The sequence below is a fragment of the Delphinus delphis genome, chromosome 15, assembly GCF_949987515.2.
Source record: "Delphinus delphis chromosome 15, mDelDel1.2, whole genome shotgun sequence".
Classification (NCBI taxonomy): Eukaryota; Metazoa; Chordata; class Mammalia; order Artiodactyla; family Delphinidae; genus Delphinus; species Delphinus delphis.
In genome coordinates, this window is record NC_082697.1 from 17094838 (window position 1) to 17120315 (window position 25478).

At 44.6% G+C, this 25478-nt stretch overlaps 1 protein-coding gene across 2 annotated transcripts in view; it reads left to right on the top strand.

Annotated features, from left to right (window-relative positions):
* PTPRT (protein tyrosine phosphatase receptor type T) overlaps positions 1–25478 on the top strand; it is a 1079376-nt gene that overhangs the window by 473417 nt on the left and 580481 nt on the right. For both annotated transcript variants that reach the window (XM_060030771.1, XM_060030772.1), the window contains exon 7: positions 19192–19485. In XM_060030771.1, coding sequence (XP_059886754.1) covers positions 19192–19485 — 294 coding nt within the window. The remainder of the gene's footprint in view (positions 1–19191; positions 19486–25478) is intronic.

Sequence of the window (25478 nt, forward strand, 5' to 3'; positions counted from 1 at the left end):
CACGGAGGTGTAGATTCCAGGAGTAAATCACTGGGGTCATTTTAGAGACTGCCCACAACCATTGGGGTGGTCCTTAAACGTAGCCACAGAAGTGGTGATCTTTGGCAAATGTTCAGGATTTTCTTGTGCAAGAAATACTGAGTTTTAGGCCTTTGCAGCTCTACAGTAATAACAGTCACACGTTAACTAAGTATCTCAGGATATCTTACACTGTCCAGATTGACAGCTGCTTAATACTGGTCACTAATTGAATTTGGGGTGGTGCTCCCAGCTTCTTCCTAGTCAGGTTCAATGAAGGGATTCTGAAGGATGATGTCGTGTTGGATCCGTGCCTCCCAGGTTGTTCTGAATTTTTCTCTCTTACATCTTTTTGATAGTTCTGAGCATATGCTTCCTGTTTCCCATTTTTAAGCAACTATCCATCATCCTGATTGAAAACATAATTTTAAAAATATTGTACTTCTAAAAAATAAATGAAGAGTGTCACTAAAACTTTCAAAGCAAAACAGACATATTTTTTCAACATTTCTGTGTTGAAACGAGAAACCCGCTACTACGGCAGGATATACAGCCAAGTATAAGTTGTATGTTTGTCAACTGTATGTTTGAACAGAGTCAGGAATCTGAACTGATTTGTGAACACTGATGGATTTGAGTATACTAAAAAGCAAAAAATTAACACAGACTTGACATCAAAAGGATTATTTATAGCTGAAAAACTGATAAATTGAACCTCATCAAAATTAAAATTTTTGCTTTGGGAAAGCTAATGTGAAGAAATTGAAAAGACACGCTATAGAGTGGGAGAAAATATCTGCAAACCAACTATATGACAAAGGACTAGTATCTAGAGTATATAAAGAATTCTTAAAACTCAACAGCAAAAAATCCAAATAATCAGTGACAACAGTCCAATTAGAAAATGGGCAGAAGTTATGACCAGACATTTTACTGAAGAAGATATACTAATGGCAAATAAGCACATGAGAAGATATCAGCCATTAGGGTAGTATAAATTAAAACCACAATGAGATAACACTACACACATATCAGAATGGCTAAAAAAAATGATAACACCAAGTACTGGTGAAGATGCAGAAAAACTGGATCGCTCATACATTGATGGTGGGAGTATAAAATGTTATAGCCACTCTGGAAAGCAGTTTGACAGTTTCAAATTCCATATGACCCAGGAACTGTACTCCTGACATTTATCCAGAGAAAGGAAAACTTCCAGAAATCTGTACAGTTACAATTGTTTATAGCAGCTTTATTTGTAAGAGCTAAAAACTGGAAACGGGGGGCTTCCCTGGTGGCGCAGTGGTTGAGAGTCCGCCTGCCGATGCAGGGGACGTGGGTTTGTGCCCCAGTCCGGGAAGATCCCACATGCCACGGAGCGGCTGCGCCCGTGAGCCATGGCCGCTGGGCCTGCGCGTCCGGAGCCTGTGCTCCACAACAGGACCAGCCACAACAGTGAGAGGCCCGCATATCGCAAAAGAAAAAAAAAAAAAGACCAACATGGTGCCGGTGAACGTAGAGCTCGGAAGAGAGGTATAAAAGAGGTATAAAAAAAAAAAAAAACTGGAAACGGCCCAGATGTCCTTCAACAGGTGACTGGCTAAACAAACTCTAGTATATCCACACCATAGAACACCTAGCAATGAAAAGGCATGAACTATGGACGTAGACAACCTGGATGAGGCTTCAGGGAATTATGCCAAGTGAAAAAAGCCAATCCCCAAAGATGAGGTTGTCATTTTTGAAATGTCAAACTTTTAGAATGGATTAGTGGTTCCCAGGGGTTCACGGTGGAGTGGAGGTGTGAGGATCTAGTATTCATTTAATATTTCCCTGCATTTTGTTTGCTAATATTTGTGTAGGACTTTTGTCTCTGTGTTTATGAGAGGGATTGGCCTGAAAGTTTCCTTTTTCGTGATATCCTTGTAACCTCTCCGTGTGGTGGTTATCTTGGGCTTGTGAAGTGAGTTTGGAAGTACTTCTTTTTGTATTCTATGAAAGAATGTGTCTCCAGGCGGTAATTCCTTGAAACCTTCCCATGTGTGTAAAGGTTCAAGCTTAGTTCGCTCTGTATCTACAGTAGAATTTTGTCCTATGAAGACGTTCTGTCTAAAAACTGTCACTTTGTGGATCCCTCGGAAGTTGCTCTCTGTTTCTTTGGATTCCCTGTGCCTGTATTTGAGAAGTACATGATTAAGATGTTAGAAATATCTAGAAGAGTGCCCGAAATTTGCCTTCCGCTCCTTGTCTCCTCTCTTCCCTGCCCTTATATGCTTTACCTGACACAGAAGTACCCAGTTGCAGGGACCCTCAGTGGACACCAACATGAAGCCCTTAATCCTGTTCTCAGAGCCCAGCACCCTCCTGGATGAGTCAGAATTGTGACCTTTGGGGATGGGGACAGTGGCCCATGGTTGGTGGGGCCTTGCATTATTGTGTTGTTTCAAAGTTCTTTCCCCAAGAGAAAGTTCTGCTACGTCTCTCTTTAGGCTGGATGTGGCAGGATGCAGAGGCAGCCCTAGGGGAGCCAGGGGGGATTTGGAAGAGGCTAATTTTTCAGTTCCTTTACATGAAGGGGCCAATCATCTCTTAAACTCTCGCCACAAACTGAGCAAGCTGTTATGGATAAGCCTCTGAATCCATCTGGACACCCTTTCCTGACACTTCAGAGCAGTCAATACTGCTAGTCACTTCCAGCCATTTCAGCAGCTTAGAGACTAATTATGCCTCTGCCCCCTGCACATAGGGATATGCCAAGGAGAGAAATTTGCAAAATAACAACATCGCTAAAGCCCCAGCCCTTTCGTTTACTCACTGTGGCTGGCAGTGTAATAACTGATGAAGCTGCCTGGACTCAGGTTGTCCTGAATCTCACATTTCTTTCCTCCCTCCCATCACCCCCTCTTCGTCTATTCCGGCTTTGCTCAGACATGTTCTGTTAAGACAGCTGCCATGTTTCCACCCCTGGTGCTTGTTGAATGTGAGTTGCCCGTCCTGGTGGGAGATGAATGGCTTCCTCATGCGTGAAGCTGCAGATGATTTCATCGTTTGTGCTGCCTGAGCCCAAGATGCCCCAAGCGCTCAGATGCTCCGAGTGGAGGTCATAGGAGGTTTGAGAAGCTGCGTCCGATGGCCCATTAATGGAGAGGGCTATGGGGTGGGGAGAGGACCAGCATAGGAGGCCAAGTGGGATGGGAGTAACTCACATTTATTTAGGGCCGGTCTTGTTTCAGGCATTTATTTACATTTGATCTTCATGAGGACCCAGTGAGATATGATCCATTACCCTGGTGTTACACATGAAGAAACTGAGGCTCAGAGGAATTACATGTAACCTGCCCACAGTCATACAATTATAGAGGTTGTAAGCCAGCCTCTATCTGTTGGACCCAATGATCTTGCAATTTCAATACACCATACTATCCTTTGTAAGTAAAAATGAATATGAAAACGCAAAGGGATGGAATGAAGAGTATTGGGCTTATCATGAAGAAGTCGGTGTAGTGCACTGGGATGCTGGGCAGGGAAAGTGGAATGGACCCCCACTTATATGGACTGGGGGAGCTTTGTGGAGGCTGAGGGGAGACTGTGGCTCCACAGGTGTGCATATGCCCAGTAGTGACCCAGCCTGCTGAATCCTAGCCTTATACTGGTCCCATCGTCCCTTTCGCCTTACATCCATTCAATGACCAAGTCCTTTCCAATCTCCTAGTCCCTCTGACTCTGCCTTCCAACCCCATGGTCCTTATCTCGGTCCAGACCTCCATCATCTCTCCCCTCGGTAATGGACACGACTTCCCCCCGACTCTGGTCTCTCTCCTTCAGAGGAGGACTCAGAGGAGGTGTCCCTGGAGACCATGTGGCTGTGTCACACCACTGCTTACAAAGCCTCAGGCTCCTCAGGAGGCCCTTCCTGATCTGGTCCCTGTTGACCTTTCAGATCACCTTGCTGCTGTCTCCCTGGCTTTCTTCTCTGTTGCAGAGGATGTGCCGTTCCTGAGCGGCCCAGTGTCTTCTCACCTCTGGGAAGGCTCCCTTCTCCCCAGGTGCCTGTTAGCCTCTCTCATCCTTTCATGATTTCATTATTGGATTTCCCCAGGAAGCCTTCCCTCACCTCCTCCAACTGATCTCCCCCCCTCCAACTGATCTCCCCCTTGTGTTGGTTTCCTAGGGATGCCATAACTAACGACCACAAACTGGGCCGCTTAAAACAACACGCGTGTATTGTCTTCAAGCTCAGGAGGTCAGAAGGCTAAAATGGGTCAACAGGGCTGCATTTCTTGTGGCTCTAAGGGAGACTTGTTCCGTTGCCTTTGTAGTTTCTGGAGGCCGCCTGCATTCTTTGCCTTGTGGCCCTTCTCCATGTTCAGCTGTGCAGCCTCTTTCAATCTCTCTCTGACTCTGATTCTTCTGCCTTCCTCTTTCACGGATAAAAATCCTTGCGATTACATCAGGCTCACCTGGCCATTCCAGGATCCTCTCCCCGCTCACCCACCTCCTCAAAGGCACTTCCACCGTGTAAAATTCTGGGGATGAGGACGTGGGCATCTTCTGGTGGCCGTCATTCTCTGCACCCCATCCTCTGTGTGTCCACAAGGGCCTGCCATTGTTCAGCCTTTACCACTTTACTCTGCATCTCATTGATTTGTGCATCTTCTTCACTCTCCGGTCTCTTTGGTGCCTCCAGGGTAGAGAGGGCTACTTGTTTTGACTCACTATCCTCAGAAGGTAGCAGCATCAGCCCTTACTACATTTTTTGTTGAACAAAAGACCTTTTCTCGTGCTTCCCTGGTGGCGCAGTGGTTGAGAGTCCGCCTGCCGATGCAGGGGACACGGGTTCATACCCCGGTCCAGGAGGATCCCACATGCCGCGGAGCAGCTGGGCCCGTGAGCCATGGCCGCTGAGCCTGCGCGTTGGGAGCCTGTGCTCCGCAGCGGGAGAGGCCACAACAGTGAGAGGCCCGCGTACCGCAAAAAAAAAAAAAAAAAAAAAAAGACCTTTTCTCCTTGGCTCCCATCTAGCTGCCTCACTCTCTGGCTGACTGGGGTGTTGAGGACACTGAGGCACTTGCGTGCATCAGTTAGGATCACAGACTGGAGCAGGGCAGCTGGGTATCCCAGTGACAGCACATCCTAGCTGCATGACCTTGGGCAAGTTACTTAACTTCCGTGCCTTCATTTCCTCATATGCAAAATGAAGGTAACTATAATATCTACCTGTATCAGTCAGGGTCGAGGAAGGAAACCCCAAACTATGCTAGATATTTCAGAGAGTTTTTAATTAATTAATTAATTTGGCTGTGCTGGGTCTTAGTTGCGGCACACGGGCTCTTCGTTGCAGCATGCGGGCTTCTTAGTTGTAGCCTGTGGGAACTTTAGATGCAGCATGCAAACTCTTAGTTGTGGCATGTGGGATCTAGTTCCCTGACCAAGGATTGAACCCGGGCCCTGTGCATTGGGAGCATGGAGCCAGGCCACTGGATCACCAGGGAAGTCCCTCAGACGGTTTTTATTGAAGGGAAATACACAAGTGTTGGAAGATTGCTGGAGCAAATGTGGGACACAAAAATAACCAGGAGATAAAGGAAGCAGCTAGGGTCAGGGTAACAGAAGCGAATAGGTGGGGCTGTGGGACCTAGGAGTCTGGAGGAGGGGCCTTGCCGGGCTGATGCTAGGACCTCTGAGGAGGGAGGCTCCACAGATGGTACCACATTTGTAAGGGGGCCCGGCCAGCTTCCTCTAGTACCTCCAAAAAGATTCTGTGCTACAGGGGCATCTGATTCTGAAGATGTGGAACCCAGGCTCTCCTAGGCCCCTCTCTGGGGGAGATAGACTCTTGATTCATACTTTCTTAGGACTCTTGATTAGCAGGTGAGGAAAGAAAGGCCCTTCTAGAGTGATGACTCCGCTCTTAATTTTGGGAAGTGACCCAGCAAAGAGTCATCTCAAAAACGTCGAGGCTGTGGGGGAGAGAGAGGAGCCAGGAGCAGACAGAGTGTTGCAGATCACAAACTTTCTCCTGGCGCTAAGTCCCTGCCGAATTATGCATTTTTAAATGACTTCATGGGTTGCAGCACGACTGTGTGAAGTAGACCGAGGCTGAGCTCGTAAATGTATTTGCTTGTGGAAGAGCTGGCAGGAGTACACACTGAGAGGACTGTGGCCCCTTTTCATTCTGACACAGCGAGGGAAATGCCTATAATGTGATCTTTGTGTCTCTCTATGGGGGGCACAAAATGGGGGCACCAGCTGTTTCCCACCCATTGCTGACTAGCTCCACCGACTGCTGGTTGGGATGAGGAAGATAACAGTAGCTAACACAGGGCGCTTGTTATGTACTGGGACTTTTCCAAGGGTATTGACTGCAATACCTTACGTAATCCTCATGGCACCCTCCATGGGGGAGGTATTAGTGTTGCCCCCATTTTACAGATGAGGAAACTGAGGCACAGAGAGGTTAAGTAAGTTGTCCTAGCCTTCAAAATATCTTAATTTGAATTTCTCCAAACTGAGAACACCCTGAGACAAGGGTTTGCAAATAGTTTATTTGGAAGTTGAAGGGAACACTGGTTGAGTGGATGGGAAGTGAGGCAGGAAAAGGAAGGAAGGCACTGATGCAGTACGTGCAGAGTCCTTATAAGAAAAGGGAAATTTGAACGTAGAGACACACACAGGGAAGAAGTCCATGTAAAGACAGAGGCAGAGATTGCAGTAATGCATCTCCAGGCCAAGGAAAATCAAGATCGGGATCAAACATCGGTAGCAAGGTGCCAGAAGAAGCAAGGAAAGATGCTTCCCTGGAGCCTTTGGAGGGAGCATGTCCCCTCTGACACCTTGGTTTCAGACCTCTCACTTCTAGAACTGCGGGGCAATACGTGTCTGTTGCTTTAAGCCACCCGGTTTGTGGTACCTAGTTACAGAAGTCCTAGGAAATCAGGACACTTGTCTGTGGCCACGGGGGAGCTGCTTGGCAGAGGGGCAATGCCTGCACCCCTAGGGCAGCCCATATCCAATTAATAACACAGGGATACAAAAGGCTGCCCCCCTTGCCTCAATGAGGGGCCATGAAGTGGTGCATTTTGTGCTGCAGAACGCCCATGGAATCAGGATGACCTAGTCTGCAGCCAAAATCGCATCCTTGCTTCCATAGTCTGCCTTCTTCTGAGAACTCTCCTCCAGTCAGTCACTGCACAGAATCTTAGTCTCAAGCTCTGCTTCTTAGGACCCTGGGCTAAGACATGCTGGAGCACAGAGAACACAGCTAGGAGGGCATCCCAGGGGAGAGCTCACGCTTTTTTTTTTTTTCCCCCACAGAAGTCAACTTACTTCTTATTTTTTTTAACTTTAGAACCAGCATGTTTTTTAATTTTATTTTTGTATTGAAGTATAGTTGATTTACAGTGGTGTGTTAGTTTCAGGTGTACAGCAAAGTGATTCAGATATCTATCTCTCTATATGCTTTTTTTTTCTTTTTCAGATTCTTTTCCCTTATAGGTTGTTACAAAATATTGAGTATAGTTCCCTGTGCATAGGTCCTTGTTGGTTATCTATTTTATATATAGTAGTGTGTATGTGTTAATCCCAAACTCTTAATTTTTCCCCCCTCCCCTTTTCTGCTTTGGTAACCTAAGTTCATTTTCTATGTCTGTGGGTCTATTTCTGTGTTGTATATAAGTTCATTAAAAAAAAAATGAGAGCTCACTCTTGACAGACAAGAAAAGGTGAGTCACCTGAAGAAGGGGAAGAGCGTTCCAGCAGAGAGACCAGCACAAAAGCACCTCCTGCTACCTCTGCGTCGCTTGTACGTAAAGCTGTGGGTTCAGGGGAGCTTAGTAACCATGGAACCTGGAAAGGTAGGGAGAGGCCCACTCTTGGAGGCCTGTATGACACCCTGGTGGACAGCAGATGGAGGAAGACCTCTGGTATGTGTTTCAAAGTACTATCTCACCGTTAAAACTCTTCACCAATTGTGTGGACAACTAGTCATAGCTAATGTTAGGGACTTCTGCATCCGGCGGGGAGCGTTCGATGACTTCCCGTGTATCTTCCACATCTGTGGTTCCCTGACAGTTGACTCATGCTGCTGCTGGGTTAACAGAGTACTGGCTAGTTACCGACTCTGGCTTCTCCTTCTCACCAAAACCACTTCTCTGTGGCCTTGAAAGATAAATCACTTCATCTTCCTCAGCTGTGGGGATCCTAGTAGCAGGAGATGGTATCATGTAGTGGTTATGAGCGCTGCTCTGGGATCTTCCTAAGTTTGAATCCTGGTTCCTCTTCTTACTAGCCTTGTAATTGTGAGCCATTAGCCTCCTTAAGCTTCAGGATTTTTACAATTAATGTTTTTTAAATGGGATTGATAATAACCCCTGCCAGAAGATTGAACGAGATGATGCAGGTAAAGTCCTTAGCAGAGTGCCTGGCACGCAGCTAGTCCTTAGTGAGCACTTTCATTCTGTTGAATTGACAGGCTGGGGAGCTGACATAGAAGCACGCTTTTCGTATCAATACTTGCAGCACAAAGAGGGTCTGTGCAGCGTTGAGGAAAGAGTGCAGACTTTGAGAAGGCCTGGGTTTGAACGCAGCTCTGCTCACTCACTGTGTGAGATTAGGCAGGCTGCCTAACGTAGCTGAGCCTTGTGGTCTCCTCACCTGTAAAATGTCTGCTTTGTGGGGTCACCGGAGGAAGAAAGGTGACGAAGAAGCAGGTAAAGTACTATAAAATAATAGTTGCTATGATGAGAGGACCATTCGGAAATCAAGTCTCAACTTATGGTGGAGACCTCTGAGCAGTGCCAGAAGCGGCCAGGGTCTCTCCTTGTTAGGAGCAATGGGTGGGGAGTTGGCTTGGCAGATGGACACGGTTCTGGTTCTTGATTTCTGGTACCTGGTACCTGCTACCTGGGCAGGTGAGAGGGGAGGTTGACTGTTAAATACTCCTAGTGGTGGAGGGCATAGAACCCCAACAGAGGTCCCACCCGGTTAGAAAAGCTCAACATATAAGAACACTTTACTTATTTAAAATGCTTGTCTTGGAGAAAAGACAGCCTCTTCAATAAGTGGTGCTGGGAAAACTAGACAGCTACATGTAAAAGAATGAAATTAGAACACTCCCTAACACCATACACAAAAGTAAACTCCAAATGGATTAAAGACCTAAATGTAAGGTCAGACACTATCAAACTCTTAGAGGAAAACATAGGATAAACACTCTTAGGTATAAACCATAGCAAGATCTTTTTTGACCCACCTCCTAGAGTAACGGAAATAAAAACAAAAATAAACAAATAGGACTTAATTAAACTTAAAAGCTTTTGCACAGCAAAGGAAACCATAAACAAGACAAAAAGAATGGGAGAATGGGAGAAAATATTTGCAAATGAAACGACAGACAAAAGATTAATCTCCAAAATATACAAACAGCTCATGGATCTCAATATCAAAAAAACAGTGTAGTTAAAAAATGGGTGGAAGACCTAAATAGGCATTTCAACAAGGAAAGACATACAGATACCCAAGAGGCACATGAAAAGATGCTCAACATCACTAATCATTAGAGAAATGCAGATCAAAACTACAATGAGGTGTCACCTCACACCAGTCAGAATGGCCATCATCAAAAAATCTACAAACAATAAATGCTGGAGAAGGTGTGGAGAAAAGGGATCCCTCTTGCACTGTTGGTGGGAATGTAAATTGATACAGCCACTATGGAGAACAGTATGGAGGTTCCTTAAAAAACTAAAAATATAACTACTGTGTGACCCAGTAATCCCACTACTGGGCATATACCCTGAGAAAACCATAATTCAAAAAGAGTCATGTACCACAATGTTCATTGCAGCTCTATTTACAATAGCCAGGACATGGAAGCAACCTTAGTGTCCATCGACAGATGAATGGATAAAGAAGATGTGGCACATATATACAATGGAATATTACTCAGCCGTAAAAAGGAACAAAACTGAGTTATTTGTAGTGAGGTGGATGGACCTAGAGACTGTCATACAGAGTGAAGTAAGTCAGAGAAAGAAAAATAAATACCATATGCTAACACATATATATGGAATCTAAAAACAAAAAAAGATCTGAAGAACCTAGGGGCAGGACAGGAATAAAGAGGTACACATAGAAAATAGACTTGAGGACAAGGGGTGGGAGGGTGAAGCTGGGGCAAAGTGAGAGTAGCATCAACATATATACACTACTGAGTGTAAAACGGTTGGCTGGTGGGAAGCAGCCGCATAGCACAGGGAGATCAGCTGGGTGCTTTGCGATGACCTAGAGAGGTGGGATAGGGAGAGTGGGAGGGAGGCTCAAGAGGGAGGGGATATGGGGACATGTGTATGCATATGGCTGATTTGCTTTGTTGTGCAACAGAAACTAACACAGTATTGTGAAGCAATTATACTCCAATAAAGATCTATTAAAAAAAAAAACAGGTACATGTACACCTTCCCTATGCCCCAGCAATTCACTTCTAGAGAAAGAAAAACATATGTCCACAAAAAGAAAAGAAAAAAAAAAGTCAATTTGACTCCTGTGTTCGTTGTCCATTATTCTCAGTAGCCAAAATGTAGAAACAACTCAAGTGTGTATCAACAAATGAATGCATAAACAAAATGTCGTCTATACATACAATGGGATATTATTCACCCATGAAAAGGAATACATTTGTGATATATGCTACAATATGGATGAACTTGAAAATATGCTATGTGAAATAAGGCAGTGACAAAAAGACAAACTTTGTATGATTCTATTTATATGAAATACCTAGGTAGACAAATTCATAGAGACAGAAAGTAGAGTAGAGGTTCCCAGTGGCTGGGAGAAGAGGGGGATGGGAGATATTGTCTTATGTTTATAGTTTCTTTTTGGGGTGATGGAAAAGATTTGGAAACACAGAGCGGTGATGGTTGCACAACAGTGCGAATATAATTAATACACTGAATTGTACACTGAAAATGATTAAAATGACATATTTTATGTCATATATATTTTATCATAATAAACATTTTTAACCACCCCTCCCCCACAAAAAAAGTAAAATGCTTGTCTTTGGAATAAACACCCAGTTCAGGTTTATTAGAGGACATTTGTAGAAACACACAAAAAAGAAAACAGTACTCATTTCCTCACAACCCTAAGGAAAACACCAATATTTGGTCTGTTTATGGCTAGGCATTTTAAGAGGCATAGGTAGGTGGGGTTTTTTGGGTTCATTTTAATTTAGTTAATATTGGACTTCTGTACCTTTGGAGAGTCTTGTCTAAGGGAGAAATTATCCAGAGAAATTGTTTGTGTCCATTTTCAGAATTATTGCCAAAGCAAGCGTTAACCATTCATAGTGAAGTTGTTTGCTTTTAAGCACAATCTAAATGCCATTGGGATTTCTGTCTTTTTTTTTTTAAGTTTGGGTTTTGTCTCCCATTTGGTCTGGCATGAGGCAGTGATTCTCTTTTAGACTCTTTTCTGAGAAAGAAGAATCCTGTGGTAGTAATTATCCCACAGGACCTGTCCTTTTGCTATCCCAGTTCCCCCATCCTAGAGGTAATGATTTCGACTCACCCCAGTGTGGACTAGGGTCTATTTTCAAGTAATTTTTCTCCAAGGAAGGGTGTGTAGATAATATGTCTTCTGCATTTTTCAGAATCTGAAATTGTCTATCTACTGGCTTTCCTAATGCACCACAACTTAGCTGGCTATAAAATTCTTGGGACATGAAACATCCTCTTAAAACCTTGTGTGTGTGTTATACTATTGTGGTTGGGAATGCAGAGCCCCCAAGTAAGGCTTCCTTGGCCTTAAGCCTGGTTCTTTAAATTACTAGTCGTCTGGCATTGGGCAAATTACTTATTCTGCATCTCTTTCTTTCTTTTTTTTTTTTTTTTTTGGCGGTACGCGGGCCTCTCACTGTTGTGGCCTCTCCCTCTGCGGAGCACAGGCTCCGGACGCGCAGGCCCAGCGGCCATGGCTCACGGGCCCAGCCACTCCGCGGCACGTGGGATCCTCCCGGACGGGGGCACGAACCTGTGTCCCCTGCATCGGCAGGCGGACTCTCAACCACTGCGCCACCAGGGAGGCCCTTTTCCCTTCTTTTTTTTTTTTTTTTTTTTTTTTTGCATCTCTTTCTTCTGTTCAGAAAAACGTGAATCATAGTATTGGCTACCCATAGAGTTGCTGTGAAGGTTAAATGAGTTAATATTTTAAGGCACTAAGAACAGTGACAGGTACATCAAAAATGTGCAGAACTCGTTAACTGCTGCTGCTGTCGTTTGTGATGCTTATTACTGTTATCACCTTCACTGTTATATCCCAGTGTTTCAAATTGAAATGATGAACTCTGGAAACTGACTTTTTAGTCTTTTTGTTTTGTTTTGCTGGAGATCTGTTTTTGTCTAGATGCTGTGGGAATTTTTCTTTAGTCTGCTATTTCAAAGTATTGCCAGTATGTGCTTAAGTTTGAGTCTTGTCATTGATTTTTCCTGCAACCCACTGTGGTCTTTCTCGTCCACCAACTCAGACCTTCATTTAGTTCAAATAATTTTTTTTTAGCTATGTCTTTGATTATTGTTCTGTTCCAGTTGTTTGATGCCTTCTCCCAAATACATCCAGTTCCCAGCTTGGATGTCCATCCACTATTCTCTCTGCCACTCTCCTTTCTCTTTTTCACCCCTTCCTTGCCACCTCGACCTCTTATTTTGGGAAAACTTGTCCAGTATTTTCTCTGTCCAATAAAATGAGACATTAAATATTTCTTGAACCTTGGCCATATGTTAGGCTAGGACACAAAGACTAATTCTAGTTGGCACAGACTGCTGGATTGGATGCTGTATCTACTTATTATGTCTTCTGCTCGGGGACCTCATGGGCCAGAGATGACTGAGACAGTGGAGTCTCCTACTGACAGCACAGCCAGGGTAGAGTCAGTAAACATAGCCACGTAGAATCCCTATGGTCCTTGGCAGAAAATTCAGATACTTTTATAATTTGAACCACCTTTAATTCTAAAGATGAAAATACTGAGAACCACTAAGACTGGGTGGTCTGTCCAGGGTCACACAGCTGACTAGTGGTGAAAGACAAAGAAACGCAGACCCCGGCCCCAAGCTAGATTCCCTTCTCCTCTTTGATCGTCAGTGCCTTATTTTATGAAAGTATTGCATGCCAGTGGGTAGATAATCTAATCATCATGGTGCTTTTGAAATACCTACTCTGTGCCTAGCCTTGTGGTCTATGCAGCAGAATTGAAAAGAAAAATGGGCATGGTTTGGTTCAAAGCAAAAGGAACGATGTTGCAGTTGGGAGAAAATGTGTGCAAAAGTGTGGATGTGGGAATGATAAAATAGCCTGTGGGTATGTGTGGTATGTTGGCAGGCGGGGTAGGGTGGAGTATTCCCATGGACTCTTGTGGGTCAGTAAGTGCAATGCGGTTGGAAAGGTGATCAAGTGGGAGGCACAGGGTGATAGACAGTGTCAGAGGCCAGACTGTATTCACCTTAAACATGTCTCAGGGCTCACTTCACATCTTACTAACATTCAGTTTTTCTCAAAATATTTGATTTCTGTCTGGAGCAGACAATACATAATCGCAAAGCTTGCTCTCCAGTTATTGGAAGCCCTGTTGCTCTCTGTAGGAATTTCCGGGGAGTCAAACCGTTATACGTGCTCACAGCAGGAAAGAGAAAGACAGAATTGGGCTGGAGATTGCTGAGGATGAAGGATAATTGCACTAAGGGGTCCCTTCGCCACCTACATGTTCAAGGAGAGGCTTGACCGGTCGGGGTCAGTTGCTGCCCAGGCCTCAGGGATGATAGTCCATGGGGTTCTTGTCCTCAGAGTGCTTTTATTCCCGGCTAGAGGGGGCCAGAGCCATCTCCCAACTCAGATCTCATCTCCCTGAAAACCAGGCTCCCTCCCTCTTGATTTGGTTCCAACCTTTGTCAGCAGAGAGGGCCATCGGATGTCAAACACTTCCTCCTGGCTCCACACAGCTGATGGCGTGGGACCAGGTAAAGAGAGGGCTTGGTCGTTTCATATGTGAAAAGACTCATGAATGAGAACTGATGTGTGCCTGAACAACCTCTTGTTAAGAAAGCTCACGGGAATCAAGCATCTGATGATGCTGATGGAATTGTGTGGACAGAAATGATACGGGATTAAAGGCTCATTCCCTCCAAATACTCTGGGCTTCAGTTCCAAGTAAGATTTTGTGGCATTCTTCTTAATTCAAACCCACCTGCTGGGTTACAGGCAAGCCATATTTTTGTTTGTTCTTCTTAGACTTTTTTTTAGGTATCATTTACATACAGCGAAATACCTATATTTTAAGTGTACAGTTTGATGAGTCTTACACAGTTCTAGTCAAGATAAGGACATTTTTATCACCCCAGAAAGTTTTCTTAAGCCTCCTTCCAGGAAATCACCCCACCAGCGTTAACATGGTTCTGGTTGTTACTATTTAATCACGCAAGTCAATGTGGAGTACGTTTTAACACCCCAGAAAGTTCTCTTATGCCTCATCCAAGTCAGCACCTGTTCCCACAGGTAACTGTAATTCTGGCTTTTATCGCCGTAGATCAGTTTTGCCTGTTCTTGAACTTTTCATATACATGGAATCATTACGCATTCTTCTTTTCTGTCTTCTTTTGCACAACATCATTTTCTTTTGAGATTTGTCCATGGTGAGTATCAGTTGTTTGTTCCCTTCCCCTTGCTGCGTAGCATTCTGTTGTGTGTATGTGTATCAGTTGATTGATCCAAGCATCACCCTAGGCCTGGCTTGTCCTATGATTTTCTCCTCTTCAGCAGCTTCTGAATTAACTTCTTTCTCTCCTTATTCCTCTTTCTCTCAGTCCTTGAGCGAAAGCTGGAATGTGAGCCCCTGGCAAGCAGGACTGTGTCTGTTTCGTCTATCGCTGTATCCTCAGTGGCTAGGACTGAGTGTGACATGAAGCAGATACTCGATGTTTATATAACGAGTGAATGAATAGGTGTGCAGAGTACATAGTTTTAAAAAATTGTTTACCAGTCTGGCTCTGGGTGGTACCAAGCAACTCAGAACTACAGGATTCCTAGGACAGTCCCTTTGCTCACAGACTTAATGTGAATTTCTGGCCCCATGGATCATGCCCAAATGTTCTCTGCAAGAGCTTCCCTAAGCTCTCGACTAGATTAGACCCCTTCACAGGCCTCATAACTGTTCCCGTCGCCCCATCGTGACTCTCATTCCACATTATTGTCAGTGCCTCTTTAACTGGCTGCCTTACCCCGTGAGTCCATGGGTACAGACAACCTGTATTTCTTTTCACCACTAAATTGCACACACTCAGCACTCCGTCTGGCACGTGAGAGGCACAGAGTACACACCAGTTGGGGTTTCTTTCACAGGGAGTTTCTCTCTGCCAGGTCGTTCATCTCAAGACCCCACAATTAGACAAAGCCCTTCATGCACAGAAAGATGGATTTGAAAACATGGCCTGTGCCCATTCATATGTGGAAGCCCTAATCCCAATGTGATGGTATTAGGAGTTGGGCCTTTGGGAGCTGATTAGGTTTAGATGTGGTCGTGTGTGCAGAGTCCCCATTATGGAATTAATCCCCTTGTAAGAAGAGGAAGAGACCAGCACCATGTGAGGACACAGCAAGAAGGCAGCTGTCTGCAAACCAAGAAGAGGGTCCTCACCAGACACTGAATCTGTTGGAACCTTGATCTTGGACTTCTCAGCCTCCAGAACTGTGATAAATACCTGTCTGTTGTGTAAGCCACCCAGTCTATGGTGTTTTGTTATAGCAACCCAAGCTACTAAGACAGCCTCTGTGGAAGATTTCTACCTAAGTTATAACATTAAATGGGTAGAATCATGTTTTTTTCCTTCAAATGTTTTAGTCCAGATGTTGAATCTGTGAATGTGCTGGGTGGGTCATAGTCATGGGAACCTAGACATTTACTTGGCATTGTCCTGGGGAAATCTTAGCATGTTGATTTTCACCCAAACGCTTGGGAACCTGGAGCCTGGAAGTACTAGGTCTATGACCCCTACATCAAGTTCCATTTCCTTACATGATTGTGATCCCAGCCTTTAGTCCCTGCAACAAAGGGTCAGGGTCCCAGAGAAGTGTCAGCTATTAGGGGCATGTGGGCTGTCATTAGAATCTCTGTGGATTTCCTTTATTTGCAGCATAGACTCTTCAAGGGTTCATGTAGGGGCTTCAGAAGGGGTTCGTGAATTCCTGAAATGATGTACAGAACTCTAGGTAGTAGTAGGCTTATGTGCCTTTCCCTGGGGAAAGTCTGGAACTTCTCACCACATTTTCATAAGGTCCTTTGTATCAACCAAAGTTAAAGACTACTCTTACAGACTTCCTTCAATGATCTTTCTGGTTAATTGCTTAAACATCTCAAGTACAAGAGGAGAAAACGATGGGCGGGAGTGCTACCTGGGCCCTGAGTTCCAAAGCTGCCTACACCTCCTTCTAGCTTCATGGGCTCTCCCTGGTCCTTGGTTTCCTGTCTGATGACTCTGGTGGTTGGATTAGGTGTCTTCATAGAGTTCTTGCACTGTCCGTCTGAACAGTTCATCTCAGAGAGGACAACTGATACAGGTAAACACGGTCTTTCTGTGCATTATTTAAAAAGGTGGTACCTACCAAAAAAATCATTCTGTGTCTCATTCCTGCTTTTTTCTCTTTGAACACTAGTACGTGTGGCTTCTAAAGAATGCCATTTATAAATCTATAAGTTACTACAAACAGGAAAAACAAGAATAATCTGATGGCCTCTTGGTGCCAAGTACAGGGAACACTAGGATGTACTTCCTGACAGTTCTTGAGGGGTCAGAGGGAAGGATAGTCTGCACATGGACGTGTAAACTAGTTTGTCATTTGAGATGGAGACATTTATATCCTCGAGGTTGGTTACTATACTTGCACCTACCTTCAGAAATACATGAAAAGGGACTAAACATTTGGAAAGATTGATGCTTTGTTTTCTTTCTGGTGGTCAGCAGTTTACCGCTAATGCCTGAAATAGGAGAGAAGAAACCATTGTGGAAAGTCAGTGGAAGAGAGTTTAATGTAGCCACTTGCTCAAGCCTTAAAGTATTAAAGCCTGCTGATCTTAATTCTGTCCAGAGCTGGTCTGTGAATAATTATACTAAGGAATTGGACAGAGTCATCACAGAGCTATGAAATATCACCCGTGGGGCCTCATTGGAGACTGATGGGAACTCTGGAGAGTTGATAATGGTGATCAAAGGGTCTATATATTTAAAATGCACAGAGGATGAGCCCAGAAATTATCTGCCTGCCAACTTCTCTACGTGGAACAAATTATCCAAAAATCAATCTGCAAACACCTTTGAGATAACAAGGCCTTGAGTAATAACCTCCATGGCTTTGTAAAGAAAAGCATCTAGCTTGACTAATCTGCTTAATTTCCTTCTCTGACCAAATGGCAGGCTATAATAGAGGCAATCTGAACTCGTCCCTGAAGATTTGCTTCGAGTCGCACTGAGAAAATATTGTCCACCTCTGCTTCATAATGATTATTCCCTTTCAGGAGAATCTTTGTTGCTAGATAATTAATTAGAAAGAAAACACTGAATGAGCCCTATCTATCCCAGAGCTCTCACCTGAGTTCCAAACTGAAACTCATACCTGCCTTAGCCACCTGAATAGCTCAGAGGCTCTCCAAAAGTTCTTGAGCACAGCTAAGTTGTACTCCACCCCCAAATGCCTTCCCCACCCTTCACTTCCTAGTTCTACTCCAAGAATCAATAACTTGTTCATACCCTTCGATAGATAATCCCTTCCTGGAAGTTGGTCCTAAGAAAATATGAGACGAGATGGACTGGAATCATTTGCACAGAGATGTTCATTGCAGCAAACAACTCGTGCCCAACAATCAGAGAATAATTAGTGTAATTATCTGATGGATCGTTCTATCACTATTAAAGAGAACGATGGTAGAATCCACATAGTATATAAACAAAGTCCTTTGGATCTAATAAGTGAGGGAAAGAGAGAAAATCTACATTGGGTCTGTGTGTTACTGTAGCCACAAAAATATGGTTTATACGCATAGAAATTGGAATGGGACATGGAGAAATAAAACTGGTGATTATATTGGGTGGTAGGGAAGGGGGCCTGTCTTCTCTTTCTTCTCACTTCTTTATTGTTGTCCCACTGCCATTTTTTGCTACAAATAAAAATAAATATATCCACATTGATCTGTACAAAATGGGTATCGAGAGGCAAACAGCTTTCCAAAGGGAGAGCTAGTCTTGAAAGGCATCAGATGTGGGTCCCATCCTGCCTTACCTGCTCCACTGTCTTGGTTAGGTGAACTGATCACTTGGGTTCTGTTTTTTAATTCATTAAAACGGAGGTGATAATGTCCCAAGAATTACACAAAGTGTTGCAGATGAGATTTTCTGGTAAATGAGGATAAAGTAAATGATAATTTGCCAGTGAGCTAAAAATTGCCGGAAAGAGGCCACCATTCATGCTTTGCTGCAATTCTGGTCTGTTTAGCTGAAGTTACAGAACTTAATGGAAGAGAGATGGCAACGCATAGGAGATCCAAGATTACTCAGCATGACTTTTCCCTTGACCCTTGATTCCCACTGGGGTCACTGTGGCCAGTGCCCCTCTTTCTGATGGAGGAGATCGCTAGGGTTGAGGAAGAAGCTGAATTCCTGCTATGCCATCATCCCGTTGCTACTTAGGCTCCTATCACTATTTGGAAGAACATCCACTAACAATCTACGTGTCCCTATAAAAGAAATGTTTGTAAACTCCTGCCTCTCCTGCGTTTTGAACCAAACTCCACTTTAGTAAAGGCGGGTTCTCATTTGAGGATAGAAAAGAGACTATTGCCCCAGGCATCTTTGCCGTGTTCAAGAATAATCTTTTGCTCACAATGGCCATCATTCTTTCCTTTCTTTAAATGAAGGAGATACAGTAGGTGTTGAATATAGTTACTTAAGAAATGCTGATTCAGGTATTTACATACAATGATTTAATTAAAGTAGGACGTGAATGGGTTGAGAAAGGGATTTGGGCTGTTTTCTGTGGCTGTCCGGAATTCTGTCCTTCGTCCTCACATGTTTGGAGTCTGCTCTGTAAACCATTTGGGTCTGACATCCTTTGCTGATTCCTGTCTTTCAGAGCCTCCCACACCCATCGCCCCCCCAGAGCTGCTGGCCGTGGGGGCCACATACCTGTGGATCAAGCCGAATGCCAACTCCATCATTGGAGACGGCCCCATCATCCTGAAGGAGGTGGAGTACCGCACCACCACCGGCACCTGGGCAGAGACCCACATCGTCGACTCTCCCAACTATAAGCTGTGGCACCTGGACCCCGATGTGGAGTATGAGATCCGGGTACTGCTCACGCGACCAGGGGAAGGGGGCACGGGACCACCAGGGCCTCCCCTCACCACCAGAACCAAGTGTGCAGGTAGGACTCTTCTTCCTGACTCCGTTTTGAGAGGTTGGGCAGTTGCTGGGAGTGATTGCTCCCGTGACAGTAATTCCTCCACTTTGGTATGAGTGTGCTTCCTGTTGTGATAAAAAAAAAACACCAGAGTTTTGGTCTTGCCTTAGAGGCTCCAGAGGCATCTCTGGGGACCTCCTGGCTTTGACTGGGAGTCTAGGAAGCACCTGACTCTAGCTGTGTCATGGAGAGGTTCCTGGTCCTGACAGTGTTTCCCGGGACACTGGTTCCCTCTCTCCAAGGGCTTCTGGTGCCACTGGCGTGTCTGAGCCTTCCTAGTGCTGACAGTGTCTCTCAGGGCTCCTGGGCCTGCTTCTCTGAGAGCTCCTGGCTGTGTCTCTGAAGGTTCCAGGCTCTGGTTGTATCTCTGGGGGCTCGTGGCTCTGACCATGTGACCTGAGGCTTCATTTGGTCTATGTGTCTGAGTGGTTCTGATTCTTGTTGCGTATGCCAGGTGTTCCTGATTTTATTTTTGGCCCTGAGGATCTCTGGGCTGGACCTGTGACCCTAATGAGCTCTTGGTTTTGATAGTGTCCCCGAGGGCTCCTGGTTCTGGTTCTGTCTCTGAGGGGCTCCTGGTACCAGCTGCATCTTGAGTGCCTCCTGGTTCTGAAAGCGTCTCTCAGTGGATTCTGGAAATGCCTTAGTTCCTGAGAGCCGCCCACCTCTGTGTCCCTTGGGGGTTTCTGGCACCTACTTAGGAGTCTGGGCTGAGACTCTCTGTCCAAGGGTCCTTTGGATTCTACATCCCTACAGGCTCCTGGTCAGTGTTCCCTCCAGCCAGGCTCCAACGGTTTCTCTGAGGTTTCCGGATGCTGCTAAAGAGTTTGCTGACTAGGGCTGTGTATGGGAGTGTTCTTTGTATCGATCTGCAAGAGCTCTAGGCTTCTGTGGTGTTTCTGACAAGGGGTGTTGTCTGGGATTATACCCCTGACTGTACCCCTGAGATGTTCTGGCTTCAAATGCAACTCAGGAAATTAAAAGGACTCAGTGTTTTATGGGTTTGTTTGTTTTTTGCTGCAAATCACATTATTTATTTTATCTCATTTTAACTAAGTAACCATTTGATGTAAGTACTTTTATCTCATATATAAATGAAAGAATAGAGACTCGGTATTTTTTAAAGTTTTATCCAAAGTCATAGAATTGGCCAACAGCACACTCAGGATCTGCCCTCAGGTTCCCTGACTCGAATGCCCTTGATCATGTGGTACAGAGCTGGGGGTGCCCCAGTGGGGGACCAGGGAAGTGGCAACATGAGCCATTGACTTCTGAGGGAAAAGGAATCCTTGATGACTTCTGGGTGGGGAGAGAAGGACCCATCAGCACAGTGACTTCCATGGAACAAAAAAGTAAAACACAGTTCTGCTATAATGCAACATACGTGTGCCTAAAAATTGTTGCACTATTCAAAGTTATGCAGTAAAAACCACTGGGCTTATGGGGGAAGATGGGGCTGGGATACAGCACTCATCAGTGACACACCAAAAAGAGAAGAACCTAGTAAAAATGGCTGCACAATTGTACACGTGTTAATGGCTAAGATACGCATAAATACTGTAATACAAATGGGCTGTTACCGTGAAACGTCCTGGAGTTTGCCTGTGGAAGTGGGTATCAGGAAGGCTGCAGCCCATGAGCTACTGTGCAGTGGTGGAGGAGGACTGTCTGAAAGTGGCAGTAAGTTGTGACACCATGTATGGATCAATGTGGCTTGTAACGCACACAGTGAACGAAGGAAGCAGGTAGATGTTTGAGGTGGGTGCGTCTTGTGTGTTCCTATGTGACTCAGTCCAGCTGGGTGCGGTTTTCTGCTTCACTAGCGTTTCTGTGTACAAAATCTCACATAGCAAATGTGAAATTCACGCTGTCCTCACATTGTTCCCTAATATAGCAATCATGTTGGAAGACATTTGCATTTTCAAAGTAAGCGTTATAGCAGAATTGAGTGTAACCATTCTTAAATATCTCAGTAGTGCGTCTTGGTAGCATGTAACCCAGAGTTAGTGAGTATTTCCTTTGCTTGGGAATATTCCTTTGAATGTTATTGAACCACCACGATGAACGGAGATGCCATTTTCTTGATTAGTTTCAAAAACAGGCCTTTGGTAAAATTCCTCATTGAAACTTGATTATAAAACTTACTACTTTAAAAAGACATAAGGATGTGTTATTAAACCAGGTAATACCTTATCTCGGCTTTGCAATTCAGTATTCATCCATAAAAATAATTGATTTGATCCTGCCGGTGAGACTTTTCTCTTTCTACAGGGTTTCCGGGGTTTTTGATCTTTATAAATGATATTCAAAGCACTTTAGCAGCCCCCATGGACTTATTTGCTGATGATCATATAACGCATTTTGAAATTCAGTCGCAAGATGATCATCTCAATAAAAATTTACAATCTATTGCAAACTGTTGCCGTGGCTGTGTAATGGATTTTACATGTTGAAAACACGATTGTCTGACTATCAGTATAAAAATTATGAGTTGAAAATGCTGTTTGTGGTTTTATATTTCAAAAAATATTGATGTTTAAGTAAGTTATGCCTAAAATCTTGAATAACCCACATTTTACAAAATGTGTCATCAAAGAGGTAATCATCTTTTCCACACTGCTACTGATAGTAGAATGTTCTTTGCCTCGTAATTAATTTTTAAGAGAATTCCAGGGCTGATATCCACTTGTGGAGGCTGTTTATTGGGGTTGGTAGTCTGAGTTTTTTCCCCCTTTCTCTATTCTATTATTAATCATACTGGAAATGTACTCATTATTTTACAAAACAGAAAATGAGAGAGTGTGGAGTGTGGAAGGTATAATTTCTGCCCAGAGGAATTTACAGACTGGGTTAAGATTCCGACAAAACAGCAAAGAGAGTAAAGCATGAAGTCAAGTACTGAAATAGCACACTTTGTGGAGAAAAACAAGTTTGGCGTGGAAAGAGCAATGCTGTTAAAATGATCTCGAGCAGTGGATTTCAAAGTTTTATCCTGAACGAAAAACATCGGCATCACCAGGGGACTCGTTAGAAATGCAAATTCTCAGGCCCTGTTCCCTGACCTAGTGAATCAGAAATTCTGGGGATGGAGGCCAGAGATCTGTGCTGTCAGGAGCTCTCTGAGGGATGCCGATGCACACCCACATTTAAGAACCACTGGTATAGTGTCATACCCAGGTGCCACTTTGGTAGTGTGTCCATTATATTGCTTGATCCTTGAGGCAGTTCTGAGAGGTAGATGGGAAAAAACTGAGGCACAGAATCATCAGATGAAGCTCACAAGTCAATGACCTTCTTACAACTGAATCTCTTGGCCTGAGGAACTCTCCATCACATGGTTTGATGGAGTTTCCTCTGCAAATGTTCTCTTGAGGGTGGGACTGAGTGATAAAGAGACTGGTACCTATGGAGACAAGCTGAGCGTGAATAGCCTCCATGCACTGCAGCTATAGTCCTGTTCATCAGACATCTGCTGAGTCCCTTCCATGTGCCCAGCTCTGTGCTAGGTACTGGTGGCAGAGGCATGCAACTGGAAGCTACAAGCTCAGGTATCAAGAAGATGCCAGGAGGCCCAATTCAGCAAGGGCAGGTGGCGATGATTCTGGTTCTGCCAGGTCTGCCAGGTCACTAGGTAGGTTCTTGGGGCACTGGGAGCAGGTTCTAACCCTTAAGGGGAGAGATTGTCAAGAGTTTAGTTACAGTGCAGTGTCCCAGGCCAGTAGTCTAGAGTTCATAAGACCCTTAGCCAATTAAGCTAGAGCCTGGACAGATTTACCAGATAGGAACCTAGTAATGTGAGGATAAGAGAAGAGAGCCATAGATGACACTCCCAGGCTTCTGGTTTGGATGCCTGGGAGATGAGTGATGGAGCTGTCTTCTGAGATGGAAAACACAGAAGACACTTTAGGGGCGAGAAAGCCAGCCCAGGTTTGAATATGTTGTATTTGAGGTGCAGCTGCACAGCAGGTGGTGGTATAGGTCAACCTGGAGCTCAGGAGAGACCAGAACGTTATCTCTTCTTCTTCCAGGAGAACTACCAGGTTGCACCTGGATTTGCAAATCAAAAGGACATCTTTGTACCAATGAAAGCAGTTTAATTCTCTTTCTTCATGCTATTCTCTTGAGATGCCCCATTCGTTTTTTTTTCTTCTATTCATCATTTTGTTCCTTTTGGTCAGTTGAATCATTCGCCATCTTTCCTGAGGTGTAAGCCTGGGGAGCAAACATGATAACGTACATCAAAGTGCTTTGAAAAGTTCAAAACGCTCTTTGGATACCTGTAATGAAACAAATCCTTATTTGTTGCTATTATTGTTATGGATGTTATGATTATGAGTAATGATATCAAAACAGGAAGCCTTACTTGTCCACTTCTCTGGACTAACTGGCATTTGGAAGGGTGGGCCGTATTCTTTTGTTGTGTTTCATCATCCCATGGGAAATCCCATTTCAGAACACGATGATCATACTGTAGTCTGGACTCTCAGAGATTTTCTGGTCTAGAGCAACAGGTGGTTTTCTCTGGCACAAACGCAATAGCAGACGTCCAGTCATAGGAGCTGGGTCCTAGAGGGGCACTCTGGTGCCCATGCAGTCTCACCTCGAATGCCACCTCTGATGGGGGTGCTCATGTTCTCCCATGGAAGACCAGGTCACTGCTGGGGATCCTGGGTGGTTATTATTATTCACTACCCAGTGTTAGCCTAGTTATCATAAAACTCTGGATGGGGTCCTAGTTAGGAGCAGAGAGTATCCATTAGGTTGAAAGAGTAGCGGCAGTAGGCAGGCTCTTTGCATCAACTCTCTGGCGTCCACAAGGAGAACCAAGGCCAATGGCGTTGACGATAGGGCCCAAGGTCAGTAAGTGGGGAAGGCAGGTGAGAAGAAAAGAGGGGCAGACAGCATACTGGTCCAACCTGGCCCTGCATCTTTTCTGCAGGTACCGCTTTTAATGGCCCGAGCACCTGCTTGTTGATGTCTTAAAATGATCACTCAGAAACTCTCCCTCATTTTTACCCATATCTGCCTCCATGCAACACTCACTTTTGGATTCTGGTTTTACTTTCGGGTGACCTGTTCCTCCACATCTCAAAAACAGGTCTATAGCAACTAAAGTTTTCTCTCTTATGCTCCAGAAATCTCTTTCCCCAAAAGCTGTGTTACAGCCAGACCCTGGGCAGCTCTCTTCACATCATAGCTATGGAATCACACCTCAACGGTCCAGCAAGCCAAGTGATCATACATCCCCCTGTGATTGCTTCCTCTTGTAAATCAAAGGGCCCTTGCCTGGGAGTCCACTTCATCGTGGTCTCACAGGGTTCAGGCTCTCTAAGTGAAAAGCAACTTGATACAGCCAGACACGCGACACGCACCGCTGATTTGGAGAGCTCTCTTCCCATTGCCTCCACCTGAGGTTGATTGCACATTATATTTTATTTACATATTTATGGATTTCTACTTGAAGTGATATGTGTCTGCCCTGCTCTTTTCTCCAAGGGGATAAAAAAGAGAAATCCCAATTGCTGGGCTCAGTGAAGTGAGGGTAGTCATTAGAATTTAGTGAAAAGAAGAGGGACTTTAGAGCTAAAAAGATTCTGATTTTTATTTCAAGCTGGCACTTGTGAGCTGGGTGACCATGGGTGAATTCCTTCTCCTGTCGGTGCCTCAGTTTCTTTTCTTCCGTTTGTGAGAGATTACAGTGTACCACTGTGTTGGGAGGCTTCAGTGAGACACGTTATCTGCCTAGCAGAGAACCCAGGACACAGAAGCCCCTTTTAATGAACAGTTTTTAGAAATAATCTCAGGCCTGGGAAGATTCCCTTCACTGTAGCATCATGGACCCTGCTGTAGAGGATTTCTCCAGTTGCTCTTCTCTTCACTTTCTCAGCAGTGGATTCACTCAGAAGCTCTGATGAGTGGCTCTGCAGGTGTTCCGGAGTCTTTGACGTGTGGCTGCA